The 12,846-nt window shown below is 56.2% G+C and overlaps 1 protein-coding gene across 1 annotated transcript in view; it reads right to left on the bottom strand.

The window, feature by feature from the left end:
• Positions 1 to 194: 194 nt before the first annotated feature.
• The window catches only part of ENG (endoglin), a 30,028-nt gene continuing 17,376 nt past the window's right edge, over positions 195 to 12,846 (bottom strand). Inside the window, exons 4-15 of the mRNA XM_060014103.1 lie at positions 9,870 to 10,035; positions 8,994 to 9,159; positions 8,567 to 8,696; positions 7,950 to 8,124; positions 7,574 to 7,716; positions 4,732 to 4,869; positions 4,471 to 4,509; positions 3,852 to 3,968; positions 3,275 to 3,526; positions 2,217 to 2,271; positions 1,120 to 1,221; positions 195 to 993 (exon numbers count right to left, since the gene is read on the bottom strand). Of these exons, the coding sequence (XP_059870086.1) occupies positions 869 to 993; positions 1,120 to 1,221; positions 2,217 to 2,271; positions 3,275 to 3,526; positions 3,852 to 3,968; positions 4,471 to 4,509; positions 4,732 to 4,869; positions 7,574 to 7,716; positions 7,950 to 8,124; positions 8,567 to 8,696; positions 8,994 to 9,159; positions 9,870 to 10,035 (1,608 nt within the window). The 3' untranslated portion in view covers positions 195 to 868. The remainder of the gene's footprint in view (positions 994 to 1,119; positions 1,222 to 2,216; positions 2,272 to 3,274; positions 3,527 to 3,851; positions 3,969 to 4,470; positions 4,510 to 4,731; positions 4,870 to 7,573; positions 7,717 to 7,949; positions 8,125 to 8,566; positions 8,697 to 8,993; positions 9,160 to 9,869; positions 10,036 to 12,846) is intronic.

Below are 12,846 nucleotides of genomic sequence, written 5' to 3'. Positions count from 1 at the left end.
CAGAGAGACCTTGTGATCGCAAATTCTCATACCCGTTTTACAGATAAGGGAACTGTGCCTGGCTTAAAGAAGCCATGGGACCTGCCTACAGTCACACAGCCAATAAGTGGCAGGTCCAGGATTTGAACCCAGAACTGTCTCCCCCCGCAACCCCAGTTTAGGTGCCACTATCCTTCTCTCAGCCCAGCCCAGCACTGGTTTCATGGTCTGATTTATTGGTGGTGAGTATATAGGGGTGGGCCCAGGACAGGCAGCCTGGCTGCCCGGTGAGGGGGGTCTCTGTGTGACAGTTGCAGGGAGGAGCTAGGCTCCCCCACTCACTCCCAGGCTGGGCGCCGCTAGGCTTCTGTTTCCCCCGCCAAAGTTGGGCCAGTCCAGATGTAGAGGCCGATGGGAGCAGGTCCGGGTGGCTCTGGGCTGGCTGTTTCCATGCAGGAGGCGCCGTCAGCCTGGGTGGGCTGGGCTGAGTCCGTTTTGGAGTTCTCAGCTCCTGCCCAGCCCACGTCACCGAGTACTGGGTCCAGGTTAAAATTACAGGGACTTGGGTTGCTACAGCAATGTGGACATATAGCGCAGCGGACTCTCTCTCCGTGGTGCTGGGCAGCCGTACCCCAGGCCCACTGGGTTTGAAGGTTCGTGGTGGGGTGGGGGGACGCCAAGGTGTTCCAAGCTGGTGCCCCCACTGGCAGCAGGCCTTGGAGAGGGAGGCAGGAGGGGTGGGTACAGAGGGCCTTGTCCATCCTTGCTCGAGTGGAGGGGTTGGGGTCCCAGGATAAGTTCGTGGCCACTGGTTCCCAGCTGGTGGCTGCTCAGTCTCTCCTGTTGGGCGAGGGCTGGCTGGGCGGCCCCCAGGACTCCGGGCTGGGCACTACGCCATGCTGCTGGTGGAGCAGGGGGTGCTCTGGGTGCTCCCGATGCTGTGGTTGGTGCTACTGCTCTCCGAGGAGGCCGGGGCAGCCACCGCCACCACGGGCTCCCGCTTGCCGGGGTGACCTGGGGGCAGGGGCGGAGGTCAGGGCCCCGGCCAGGGCTCCCCACTCCCGCAGAGGCTTCGCCGGGCTCCCCCAGGTGGTGGTGGAGGGGTCCTGAGCACTCATCGTGGGGGCCTGGGATACTCACGCGTGTGCAAGTAGATGTACCAGAGCGCGGCGGTGAGCAGGGCCCCGATGAGGAAGGCGCCAAAGGTGATGCCCAGCACGGCGGGCAGGACGAGGCCTTTGTCTGCGCAACCAAGGGCAGGACAGCTGTGGTCAGCACTGCCGCCCCCTCCCTGCCCCCCTACCCTGTTGTACTGGCCAGGAGCACAGGCTTCGCTGCCAGTCTCAGCTCAGCTACTGACCCTGACTTCTCTGAACCCCAGTTTCCTCACCTAGCAAATGGGTTCATCACACCCATGCCTGACACTAAGCCGTGGTTGCTATGACAATCCGCCCAGAGGGCCCAGCCAGGCCTTTGGGCCAAGCCTCTGCCTCCCAAGGCTGGTAGAGACGCATTTTTAGGGAGGAGGCATGGTATAATCTGAGCAAAGTGTGAGTGGGGCCGGAGAGTCCGAGTCCCGCTGTGTGCCCTTAAGTCAGTGCCTGCCCCTCTCTGAGCCCTATACCATGGTAGGGATAAGCCGGAGCACCTCTGAGGGCTCTTCAGCTCTGCTCTTGGGTTTTCCCAACCTTCACTCTTTCCACACTCCCGATTCCTGTGTGACTGTGGGCCAGGCAGCCTCCCCTTAGGCCTCTGAGTTCCCATCCCTGCAATGGGGTCATTAGCCTGCCCTGTTGGTTGCAGGCTGGGTGTAGGGGCTCCATCCAGGCCCAGGTGGGATGGCCAAGAGGCAGATGCCTCTCCCACCTCTGCCTTCAGTGTCAGGGACTCTTCTGCCCAGGCTGGAGGGAGCTGGGCTGAGGGCTGAGGCGTACCCTCCACAGTAGGGGCCTTAAGGAAGGTGAGGTCAGTGCTGCCCCAAGTCTCATCCTAGGAGGCCCCATCCCCCGCCCCCCGGCAAGGTCAGCCAGCAACCTTGGGGATCAAGAAGAACCAAAGGCCTGGAACCCGGGCCCACGGGGTGGTCACGAACAAAGGCTCTGCATCTGGAAGATGCAGCTGTGGACCCTACTCTCTGGGGTCCTCCCTGCTGTGTGCCTAGACCCATCCCTCTGGGCCGTCCATCGTGCCCCACTCTGACCTCAGCCCCTGGAACCCTGGAGAGACTTAGAACTCACCATGCAGGCCCGGGCTGACGATGTTCAGGCGTGTGGAGACAGTCCTCTGGACGTCCTTGGGGAGGAAGAGGACACAGTGTGTGACACAGCCTTCGACAGCAGCTTCCAGGCTTACTCCCTGCCTCTGTGGCCCTGGCCTGTCACAGCCCACCCTGGGGCCTTGACTCTGAGCCCTGTCTCCACCACCTTCTGGCTGCTGCTGGAATGGTTCTTGTGAGTTGCTGAGAGGGCCCCAGCTCCCGTGAGGATGATGGGGGCACTGTGTCCATCACCCTTGTGAATGCCTGGGTGAGAGGAGCCAGGTCAGCCCGGAGGCCCAGGCTCACTGTGGCTGGGGGAGAGGCCCACTCAGGAGCAGCCTCAGGGGCTTCTCCAGCTTCATACAACCAGAGAGGCTTTTAATCCTGGAGACGCTTCTGAGTGCAAGGGCCTGGGGATGACTGTGTGAGTGTGCCCGGGGCTGAGTGTCTGAGAACAGTATCCACCGGAGGGTGAAACGTGACCAGTAAGTGCAGAAGATCAGAACTTTGTGTCCTTTGTACTAACCCTCTTCCCCGAGGTCTCCTGTTTGTTGAGATTACACTGGTGATCATACTACATGGATAGATGGGTGGGCGGATGGATTCCTGAGTGGAGAGATTGATGTATGACTGGGTGGGAGCGTAGAGAGATTGATGTATGGCTGGCTGGCTGGGGGACTGGGCTGATGGAAGGACTGTGGATGAATGACTGGGTGGGATGGTGAGAAGTAGCAACTGATAAATGGATGACTGGATGGGATAGTGGGAAGATGGATAGGTGACCGGGTGGGATGGATGGATGGATGGATGGCTAGCTAATGGTTGCGGCTGCATACCCTACCAATGTCCAAGACACAGCCATCAGAAGGCTGTAGGGTGGCAGAAAGAGTGCCCTTGGTACCCAGAGGCCACGCGCCTGCCTGTGGCTGTATCTTTCGCCCACTGGTCCCACATCCTCATGGTCTATCACATCCCTTCCTGAAAACTCCAGACCCGGAAGCCACCCTTGAAGCTGGGCTTAGCCCCGCCCCTACTCACCAGGGACCAAGTGCTGAGACGCAGGGCTACAGTGCAGCTGAGGATGCCAGTCGTGGGCATGGGCACCATGTAGCCACGGAGGAGGAAGCTGAAGCGCATGTCGCCACCAGGGCTCGGGGACAGCAGGCTCACACAGCTGCTCTTGGCCGCCTGGCTCTGGATGAGTTCCACGATCTCCATGTCAGGCCCCAAGTTCAGTTGGCAGCTGTCCAGCTGGATCGTGAGCTCAGGGATCGATGGGGACACGCTCACCTGCATGGGTAGGAAGGGGGACGAGGCACGGTCAGTTACTCTTAACGCTCTGCCCTGCCTGTTCTCATGAACTAAGCTAGACTCATTCTAGAGTTCCCGCTCCAGAACCTTGACGGTGGAAGGACAGTTGTGGGCCTGCCTGGAGCAAATGAGGAAGACGAGGGGACATTCCAACCAGTGTCTGAGCTCTGCCTGTGCTCTCTCCCCTCCACCAAGCACCATGGGGGCTCCCTCCTCCCTCTGGGAAGTCAAGTTCCACTGGGTGGAAAGAAAGGCTCTGAGAAATCCCAGGCGTTGGCAACGCCTAAGAGGTCAAGTCCAGTACCTGCACAAAGCCCTGCTGCCCCAGCTCGATGGTGCTGGAGGCCTGGAGGAAGTGCGGGCTGAGGTAGAGGCCCAGCTGGAAGGAGAGGCTGTCCATGTTGACGCACTGCACCTTTTTCTGTGGGAGATGGGAGGGGGGCTCGGTCAGTCGGGGAGGCACCCAGCCAGGGAGGTAAGGGGTGGGAGCAGGAGTCATGGTCCAGAGTTGTTGCCTGACCTTCATCACCACCTTAAACCACCCCCCACCCCAAACTGAGATTTATCAAGAACTTGCTCTGCACGAGACCCGTGTGAAGTGCTTTTCATGCGTCCTCTCAGTGATGGCTCATCCCGTATGGGGATCCTTTCCTATGCCACTATTAACAGGACCTTTGGGCCCAGAAAGCTTATGTGATTTGCCCAAGGCCGCACAGCCGATATGTTCATGAACCCTCTGACTTGAGAGGCTGAGAACATAACCCTAAACAGTACTGCTCCCGTTGCACGGAAGGGGAGACTGAGGCACGCTGGAGACACATTGGCTTGCCAGGATCAGGGCCTGAGTTTCCTGAGGCCTGCTCCCTCCCAGGCCAGGAATGGACCCCGGGACCAGATGGGTTAGCACGGTGATCATCCCTCACCTGCTGTGGTGACGAGCTTGACAGGAGGTTGACGATCACCTGCAGGAACAGAGCCAAGGAGCTGGTCAGAGCCGGAAAGGAGCCCAGAGGGTATCCCGCCCAACGCGCCCATTTTTGTGGATGGGGAGACTGAGCCAACCAATGGCTAAACTTGTCTTCCTACTGAGCATCACACCCGCTCTCCCAAACGCCCCTCAGCCTGGAAGATCCAGGGGGCACCAATTAAGCCGGCCCTGATACCTTTCCCACCACAGCTCTTACCTCGTTACTGATCACATTTTCTGTCACTATCATGCCACAGCTGGAGTAGCCGCTGCGCAAGACAAGCTGGTCATCTCTGTCCTCAGCCTGGCAGCTGGAGTCCCAGAAGGTCAGGCTCGTGATGGTGCACCTCAGAGTCTGGGCCAGGGTTGGGGGGTGGGGGGAACGGTCAGGAGGCACGGGGCTCCCGGGGGCCTGTCAATCACACCCCAGCACCAAGGACTGACCACCCCCCAGGGGTCCCAAATCACAGCCATGCCTCTGCTCCCTTCCCCATTTTTGTTAGTTTTCATCATCCCACACCATTTAAGACTACTTTTCCTGAACTCGACAAACACTTTTGTACGTAGCAATAAGATCTGTGACATCATGAGTGTTTCCTTCTCTACAGACATATATACTCAGAGAAATTGTGTAGCTTTGTTGGTTTCTTTTTTCCTTTTTTTTTGGCTGTGATGCCCGGCATGTGGGATCTTAGTTCCCCCTGCAGTGGGAGCTCAGAATCTTAATCACTGGACCGCCAGGGAAGTCCCTTTTTTTCCCCTCATTTTTAACAAATGGCATCATACCGTCCTTCATGCTTTAGTTTGGTTTTCTCACTGAACAATAAATCACAGACATCTTTCCGCATTTATACTATAGATCTACAACATTCTTTTTAACTGGAGTGTAATGTTTCAAAGATCGATGGATTACAGTGTACGCATCCAGACCTCTTGGGACAGGACAGCAGTAATGCCAGCCATCGCTGGTCCCTCCACCTCCCAGACATCTGTCTGGCCACGCAGAGGCAAGGGAGGAGGGGGAGATGGGCCGCAGACAGGTGGAGCTTCACCTAGGCCCCAATACCCCACACCCCAAAAGACTTCCACATGGATGTAGAGTTAAACGTCATTCTAAAAATCCCTGAGAACATGCATGACTTGTCAAGGCTCTGGCAGAGAGAGTTCCTGCCTCGGAAAAACTAGAAAAAAAATCACAAAGGAAAAGATGACCAGCTAGGATGGCCCAACGTTTTCAAATGTCCAAAAAATTAAAAAACCCTCTGGCCAAAATTTAAAGAACTCTAACAAACCGGGAGAGATTGTTTCAATAAGAATGATGGCCAAAGGGCCACAAATGTCTTTCTTCATGTAAAAAGCTAATAAAAATCATCAAGAAAAATACCAAGTTACAACGCACACAGAGACTTTGGTTATTATCAGTCACACAAAGCCAAGCCCAAACTCACTACTAATCAAAGAAGTAGAATTCAAACAAGAACAGAGGGCTTCCCTGGTGGCGCAGTGGTTGAGAGTCCGCCTGCCGATGCAGGGGACACAGGTTCGTGCCCTGGTCCGGGAGGATACCACATGCCACGGAGTGGTTGCGCCCATGAGCCATGGCTGCTGAGCCTGCGCGTCCAGAGTCTGTGCTCCGCAACAGGGGAGGCCACAACAGTGAGAGGCCCGCGTACCGCAAAAAAAAAAAAAGAATAGAACACAGTGTTCCCACTCTCACATCAGCAAAAAGTTTTTTAGACAAAAAATAATAATTTTGGGAGAGAGAGAGTCAAAGTGTTCTCATTAATCAGCAATGAAAATTGGAATCATCTATTGGAAAGCCGGTTGGCAACATGTATCAAAACTTCCAGAATGTTCACTCATTTTGACCCAGAAATCTCACTAATGTGGAAACCTATCCTAAGAAAATAATCCTATTTAAAGAAAAATTTCATATGCACAATGACACTTTCTGCATATTTATAATATTACAGAATTGGAAACAACCCAAATGTCTAACGAGGAAGGAGGAGTTAATTATGGCGTGTCAATATCATGGGATTGGATGTGCTTTTAAAGTGATGTTATTGGGGCTTCCCTGGTGGCCCAGAGGTTAATAGACCATGCTCCCAAATCCAGGGGCCCGGGTTCAGTCCCCGGTCAGGGAACTAGATCCCGCATGCAAGCCTCAACTAAAGATCCCACATGCCACAACTAAGAGCCCGCCTGCCGCAACTGAGACCCGGCGCAGCCAAATAAATAAATCAATGTTAAAAAAATAATCAAAAAGTGATATGATTAAGTACATATGTCAAAGTTTTAAAAATACATTAAATGAATATAGCAGGAAACAGACAATTGCATCCAATATGATTACACTGTATAAGAAATACACAGAGAAAACATTCCAGAAAGAAATCCACCAAATTGTTGGTAGCCATTGTCTTTGGATGGGGTGATTGAGATTTTCTTCTAATTTTTTCCACATTTAAAAAAGCCTGTGTTATTTTTATAATAAACATCTTTGTTCTTCAGTTAGGCAGAGATCATACTGTATAGATATTCTTTTTTTTTTTTTTTTTTTGTGGTATGCGGGCCTCTCACTGTTCTGGCCTCTCCCGTTGTGGAGCACAGGCTCTGGACGCGCAGGCTCAGCGGCCATGGCTCACGGGCCGAGCCGCTCCGCGGCATGTGGGATCTTCCCGGACTGGGTTACGAACCCGTGTCCCCTGCATCGGTAGGCGGACTTTCAACCACTGCGCCACCAGGGAAGCCCCAATACTGTATAGATATTCTAAGTGGCCACTCAGCTCAGCCTCCATTTAGGATTAATAATGACGCCTACCTAGTATCTATTTATTGAGCACTTACTGTTCCACACCTGGCTGGGTCGTCAGACCTCATGTAATTCTCACCACACGGTAGGGACCATTATCAACCCCATTTTACAAGTGGAAAAACTGACGCTTGCCGAGGGATATGATCTGTCCCCCTGCCTGGATTAGGACCCCAAGATTCTTGGGCTAGAGGAAGGACCAGTTGCCCATGTCAGCTGGGCCGGAGGCCAGGAGTTCCCTTACCGAGATGAGGTCTTTGTTGAGTACCAGCGTCATGACGTCATCGGAGCACTTGGGCTGGATCAGGGACAGGAGCAGCTCCTGGTTGCAGCCCTCCTTGGGAGGGGTGGTCTGGACCGGTGTGGGTGAGGGCTGCAGCCCACTGCCTGCAGGGCAGCAGAGGCAGCCGGCAGACAGTCACTGCGGGCTCGCTGTGCTCTTAAGCACTAAGCACTTCTATAGCTAGGTACTCTCAGTGTCCCCGAGATGCAGGTGAGGAAAATGGGGCTCTGACCAGCGGACGCAACTTGCCCAGCACACACAGCAGCTGGGCGTGGCTACAGATCCAAGGGGAGGGCAAGGGAAGGGAGGGGGGCGAGGAAGGGATCCGGGTGCTCACCACAGCTGGGTGCCCTCAGAGAGACGACACTGGCCAGAGGGAGCTCCACAAAGGACGCTACTACACTGGCGTTGAGCCTCCGGGCCTCCCCCAGCAGGCCTTGGGTTGTGTTTGGGAGGTGGAAGCCAGGGATGTTCTTCTCCGGAAAGATCTTGAAGGAGTATTCACCAGTGGTCTAATGACAGGGAGAGAGGCAGAGCAGGGAGCTACAGACACAGTCAGGGGGCACACGGCCTGGCGGGGGCACCTGCAGGCCAGTGAGGGTCTGCCAGGCCTCGATCCTGCTCTCTCGTTCGCTCCTGCTGTTTCCCCTGCCTGGGCCACCTCCCCTCATCTACTGGTTCCTGTTCGTCTTTCAACTCAGCTTGGAGTTCACCTCTCCAGGAAACTTTCCTGACCCTGTGGGCTGGGTTAGGGGCCTCCCTAAGGGATCATGGAAGACTTCCTGGAGGAGGTAACATCTAGGTGAAGGTCTGAGGGAAGAATAGATAGTGCACAGAAGGAGAGGTTGGGGGCAGAAAGATCATCACGTATAAAGCCTCAGGGCTGGGGCGATGGTGCAGGGAGTTTGGTTTCTTTCTTTGGGGAGCCTTGGGGAGACCTGAACGGGGTCTCACCCAGATCTGCATGTTGTGGTTGGCGTCGATGAGCCAGGACACGTAGGGTGGACCCTGAAGGATGAGCACGGCGGCGTCGGGATCCCTCGAAGCACAGCTCAGCTCCACCTTCACGGTCACTGTCCGGGGCCTGTGGGGAGACAGACCCCCGCATCAGAGCGGGCGGTAGTGCAGGGTGCAGGGGGCGGGGTGTGGAGGGTTGGTGCTTGACCTGGACTTGCGGGGCAGGGGCAAGACCTGGGGTCGGGTGGGCAGCGACTGCGGTCTTAACCTGGTGGGTCGTGGGTCCGTGGGGTGGACGAGGAAATGCGCGGGGCCCCGAGATAGGTGGGGGTGACTCTGACCAGGCCAGGGGCGGGGCTGAGGCTTGGACAGAGGCGGGGCTTTATAAGGGGTGGGGCTGGGGGGGTGGGGCGGGCACCCTTACCAGGCCTCTGGGCCCGGCAGGACCCTCAGGATGTGCGCCTCCTTGTGGCCAGCCACACCTTCCAAGCGGCAGCCCCGGACGGAGGCCTGGGCGTTAGGGCTCCATTCGAGTGTGTGGCCCATGTCCTTGTGGGGTTCCAGACTGCAGGAAGACGGTGACCTCGGGGCTGCGGAGACAAGCGCAGTTATGTCTCCTCCTCGAGCAGCCTGGCATCTAATACAGACGCCCACCCTCAGCCACAGAAATGGTGGGGGAGGCAGGATGGAGGAGCAAAGAGTGAGGGGCATGGGGGGACTGGGGTTCAAATCACCCCTCCACCACTTACAGCAGAGGGACCCAGGGGAAGTCCCTGGCCTCTGTTTGCTCATCTGTCAACACAGGGTTAATTTAAGGTATGAACTCATGGCATAATGCTAGGGAGGCAGCCCTGCAACCACCAGCACATCATCCCCCTTTTATCTTTCTTATAGAATTTACCATGACCTGAAATTATAGGATTTGTTTGTGTACATGTTTATTATCATCTCCCCACCACAGGGCCGGCTCCAGGAGGGCAGGGTCTGGGTCTGTCCGCACAGAGTCCCCAGATGCCTAGCATAGGGCTTGCTGCCTAGTAGGTGCACCACAAATAATAAGAAAGAGCTGTTTTTATAGTTCAAGAAACTCACAAAGAGCAGCAATTTCACATGGTTCAACCTAACATTTGGTGAAGGGGTAACCGCTGTCCTGAGAGCGCGCTGACTTGCTACGTGTGACCTGGGGCAAATCACATCCCCTCTCAGTGCCTCGGTGTCCACATCCGAGGAGTGAGCCAGAGGAATCCACATTCCTCCAGAGCCGAGTCCTGAACCCAGAGAGGCTGTCGGGGAAGCTGACCTTGGTCCAGACGGAGGAGGATGCTCTGGGGATTGTTCAGCTCAGCAGCAGAGGTGATGGGGCCCTTCGTATCCGCCCAGTTGAGGAGCTCACCCTTGGTAGCGAAGGGTGGCAGCTGTGTGGTGTTGACCTTGGCGGGCTCTTGGAAGATGACCAGGTTGGGGTTCTGGGGAGATACGTGAAGGCTCAGGGTGCTGTTCCCGGGCCTGAGTCCCCTCTGTCCCATGCAGGAGGTCAGGAGCTAATCTGAGGAGGCAGCGGTTTGGCCGAGCAGAGGAGGCCAGGCCTGAGGGTGCTGAGGCTGGTGGACCTGAAGTTAGCTCACAGTCCCCTAACGAGGGCTCCCCCAGAGCCGGATCTGCCCATCTCCTTTCTACACCTGGGGAGCTGGATGGACACAACCACGTGCCTCCACCTGTCCAAACATCACCCTCGCACCCCGCCATAGGCATCCTCATTCAGCCCACACTTAATGACATCTGTGGTCACTGTCTGTTCCCCCCACACTCTAAGGTCTGTGAGGGACAATGCCTGCCTCGCCCACCCCTGCAGGGGACTTGACACATAGTAGGCACTGAGGAATATTTGTCTAACTTCGTGCTGGGCCTTGGGCCCAGCACTGGGATCCTGACATGGCAGCTTCTCCCTGATGCCTGGCACACGGCAGGTGCTCCCTGCACGTGGGAAGGGAGAAGGCAAGAGAGAAGAAATGGATGAATTCATGAATGAATGAAGGACAAACAGGGGTGGTCCCTGCTCTGGGGGATCTTACCATCCAGAAACTAGTCACGCCTTAAGTCATTTGAAACACAGAAGACAGAGCATATTATTTAATAAGAAACAAAGGAGCAGGACACGTCCCCTGGATGGGCAGGGATGAGAATCCGGGTGGCTCCAGCACCTCACTGCCTCCACTGCCCACGCCTCAGGAGAGACTCTGCTGGGCTGGGGAAGGAAATAGGAAAGACTTCCTGGTGTAGGTACTCTGGTGAAGTCAAAGGGTTCAGAGGAAGCTGTTGGGGCCACAGACTCAAGAGAGGTCCTTTTCCATCTGTCTCCAAAGCCAGAGGCACTGCGCTGAAGCAGCAGCAGCATAAGGGCTTCAGGCTAGATACTAAGGGGGACTGCCTGACAGTGGCAAGAGGCAAGACACCATAGAACGGTCCACCTGGAATGGAGCAGGACTGTAAGAGGGAGGCAAAGCGATGAGCACCTGGGTGAGGAACCCAGCGGCCGCCCGCATGGAAGGGCTGGGGCAGTGGATCAGAGCTGGAGAGTCTGGGGGTGGGGGGACTTGTACCCATCTGACCCTCAGGGTCAGCTCTGTAAAATGGGGATGTAATGGGATTAAAGGGCAAGGCGTTTCTCAGTCGTCTGGCACAGGGGCCTGCGCCCCCGTGAGGCTCTCTGTCCCTCCAGCAGCGTCCCGGCTCCGGCTGCGGGGGCCCGGCTCCGGAAATTGCGGGCCGAGGCCGCGCGCAGCTCCGGAGGTGCCCCCGGCCCGGCCCCCCGGCCGTGTATTCTTAGCGTGGGTGGGGGGAGGGAGGGGGAAGGAAGGCTTGGCGGAGGTCGGAGCCGGCGGCTGCTGCGACCTTCCGGCCCGGCGGGCGGGCGCTTTTCACGGGCCCTGCGTCACCCGGAACCCCGCCGCCGGGCCTAGATCCCGGGGTTGGGCCGCCAGGGCGTCCGGGAATGGGAAAGGGAAAGGGGAGAGTCGAGAGGAAGGAGGAGCCGTGGCAGGATCTCGCTTTCCCGCACTGGGAGCCGAGGGATGTGCCGCGTGGGGTCGGTCGGCTCTGCCCTCCTGGTTGGCTTTCGTTAGGCTTGCAACTTCCCTCCCAGGGCCGTCCGGGCTGGCCAGCCCCGTCTGCCTCTGTGCTGCCCCTGCCGCCAGTCCCGCACCCCCTCAACTTCTCTCCGTGTCTGGGCCCGTCTCCCAGGCAGCCCTGGATCTGGGCCTCTCTTCAGGTCCCCAGCTCCTCTCTCCCGCTGCTGGGACTCTGTGGTCTCTCTGAGAGTCTGTCTATTCCTCTCACAACAGGCCCGCCCTCTTTCCGTTGTCATTTTTCTTCCTGTGTCTCTCTCGCATTTGTTATCTTTGCTCTCCCCCGGGCTCTGGCTCCCTCCCCTCTGCTTTCTCTGGCTGTAAACAACAGCTGCTCGCATCTGGGGATCACCTCCCAGGGCCTTCCATGTGGAGCGGGCAGTGCCGTGGTCCGCCCCACCTCCTCCAGCCCTGAACTTCCTTTCTGTGGGTCCCGGACAGTGGACCTCCTCTCTCTGGTGGATGTGTCTGACACTTACTATCTGAATTTTTTTTTAAATAATTTTTCTCCAACTTAGGCCATGCTAATTATAGCAAATCTTGCAAATTCAACAAAGTTTAAAGAACAAAACATATCTCTCCGAATCCCAGTCCCCAGCTGTAAGTACTGTCTTGTTTTGTTTTTCACCAGGGAATTCCCCATAACTACCCATAACGCATTGTTAGGTTTCTTTTGTTTGGTTTTGGTTTTGGGGCCACTCCGTGCAGCATGCAGAATCTTAGTTCCCTGACCAGGGATCAAACCCGTGCCCCCTGCATTGGAAGCGTGGAGTCTTAACCACTGGACGGCCAGGGAAGTCCATCATTGTTAGATTTCTTCCTGGCCTTTTTCGTCTGCACTTAAATATTTTCAAATTTATGTCTTGTAACTTTCTCAAAGACAGTGACAAGTTTATTTTATGGGACTATCCTCAGTTCTCCCACTGCACATATGGGAAAACTGAGGCTATGAGAGGGGATTGGAGTTGGCCAGGGTTGCACATCAACCTGATTCCCACCTCCAGGTTTGGGCTCTTTATCCCAGGTTCTGTTGCCTTTTGCGTTCTCCCTGTCAGGGCCCCAAGGGATTCACCAGGCAGGGCCCTGGTGAATAATGTCAGAATGAAAACGAGAAGTAGGGGACCCTGGCCCACAGACGTGGACAGCAGGCCC

Source organism: Delphinus delphis, chromosome 6 (assembly GCF_949987515.2).
Source record: "Delphinus delphis chromosome 6, mDelDel1.2, whole genome shotgun sequence".
Classification (NCBI taxonomy): domain Eukaryota; kingdom Metazoa; phylum Chordata; class Mammalia; order Artiodactyla; family Delphinidae; genus Delphinus; species Delphinus delphis.
Note: the sequence above shows the minus strand (reverse complement) of the source record. Positions and strands in the feature narration are given on the sequence as shown.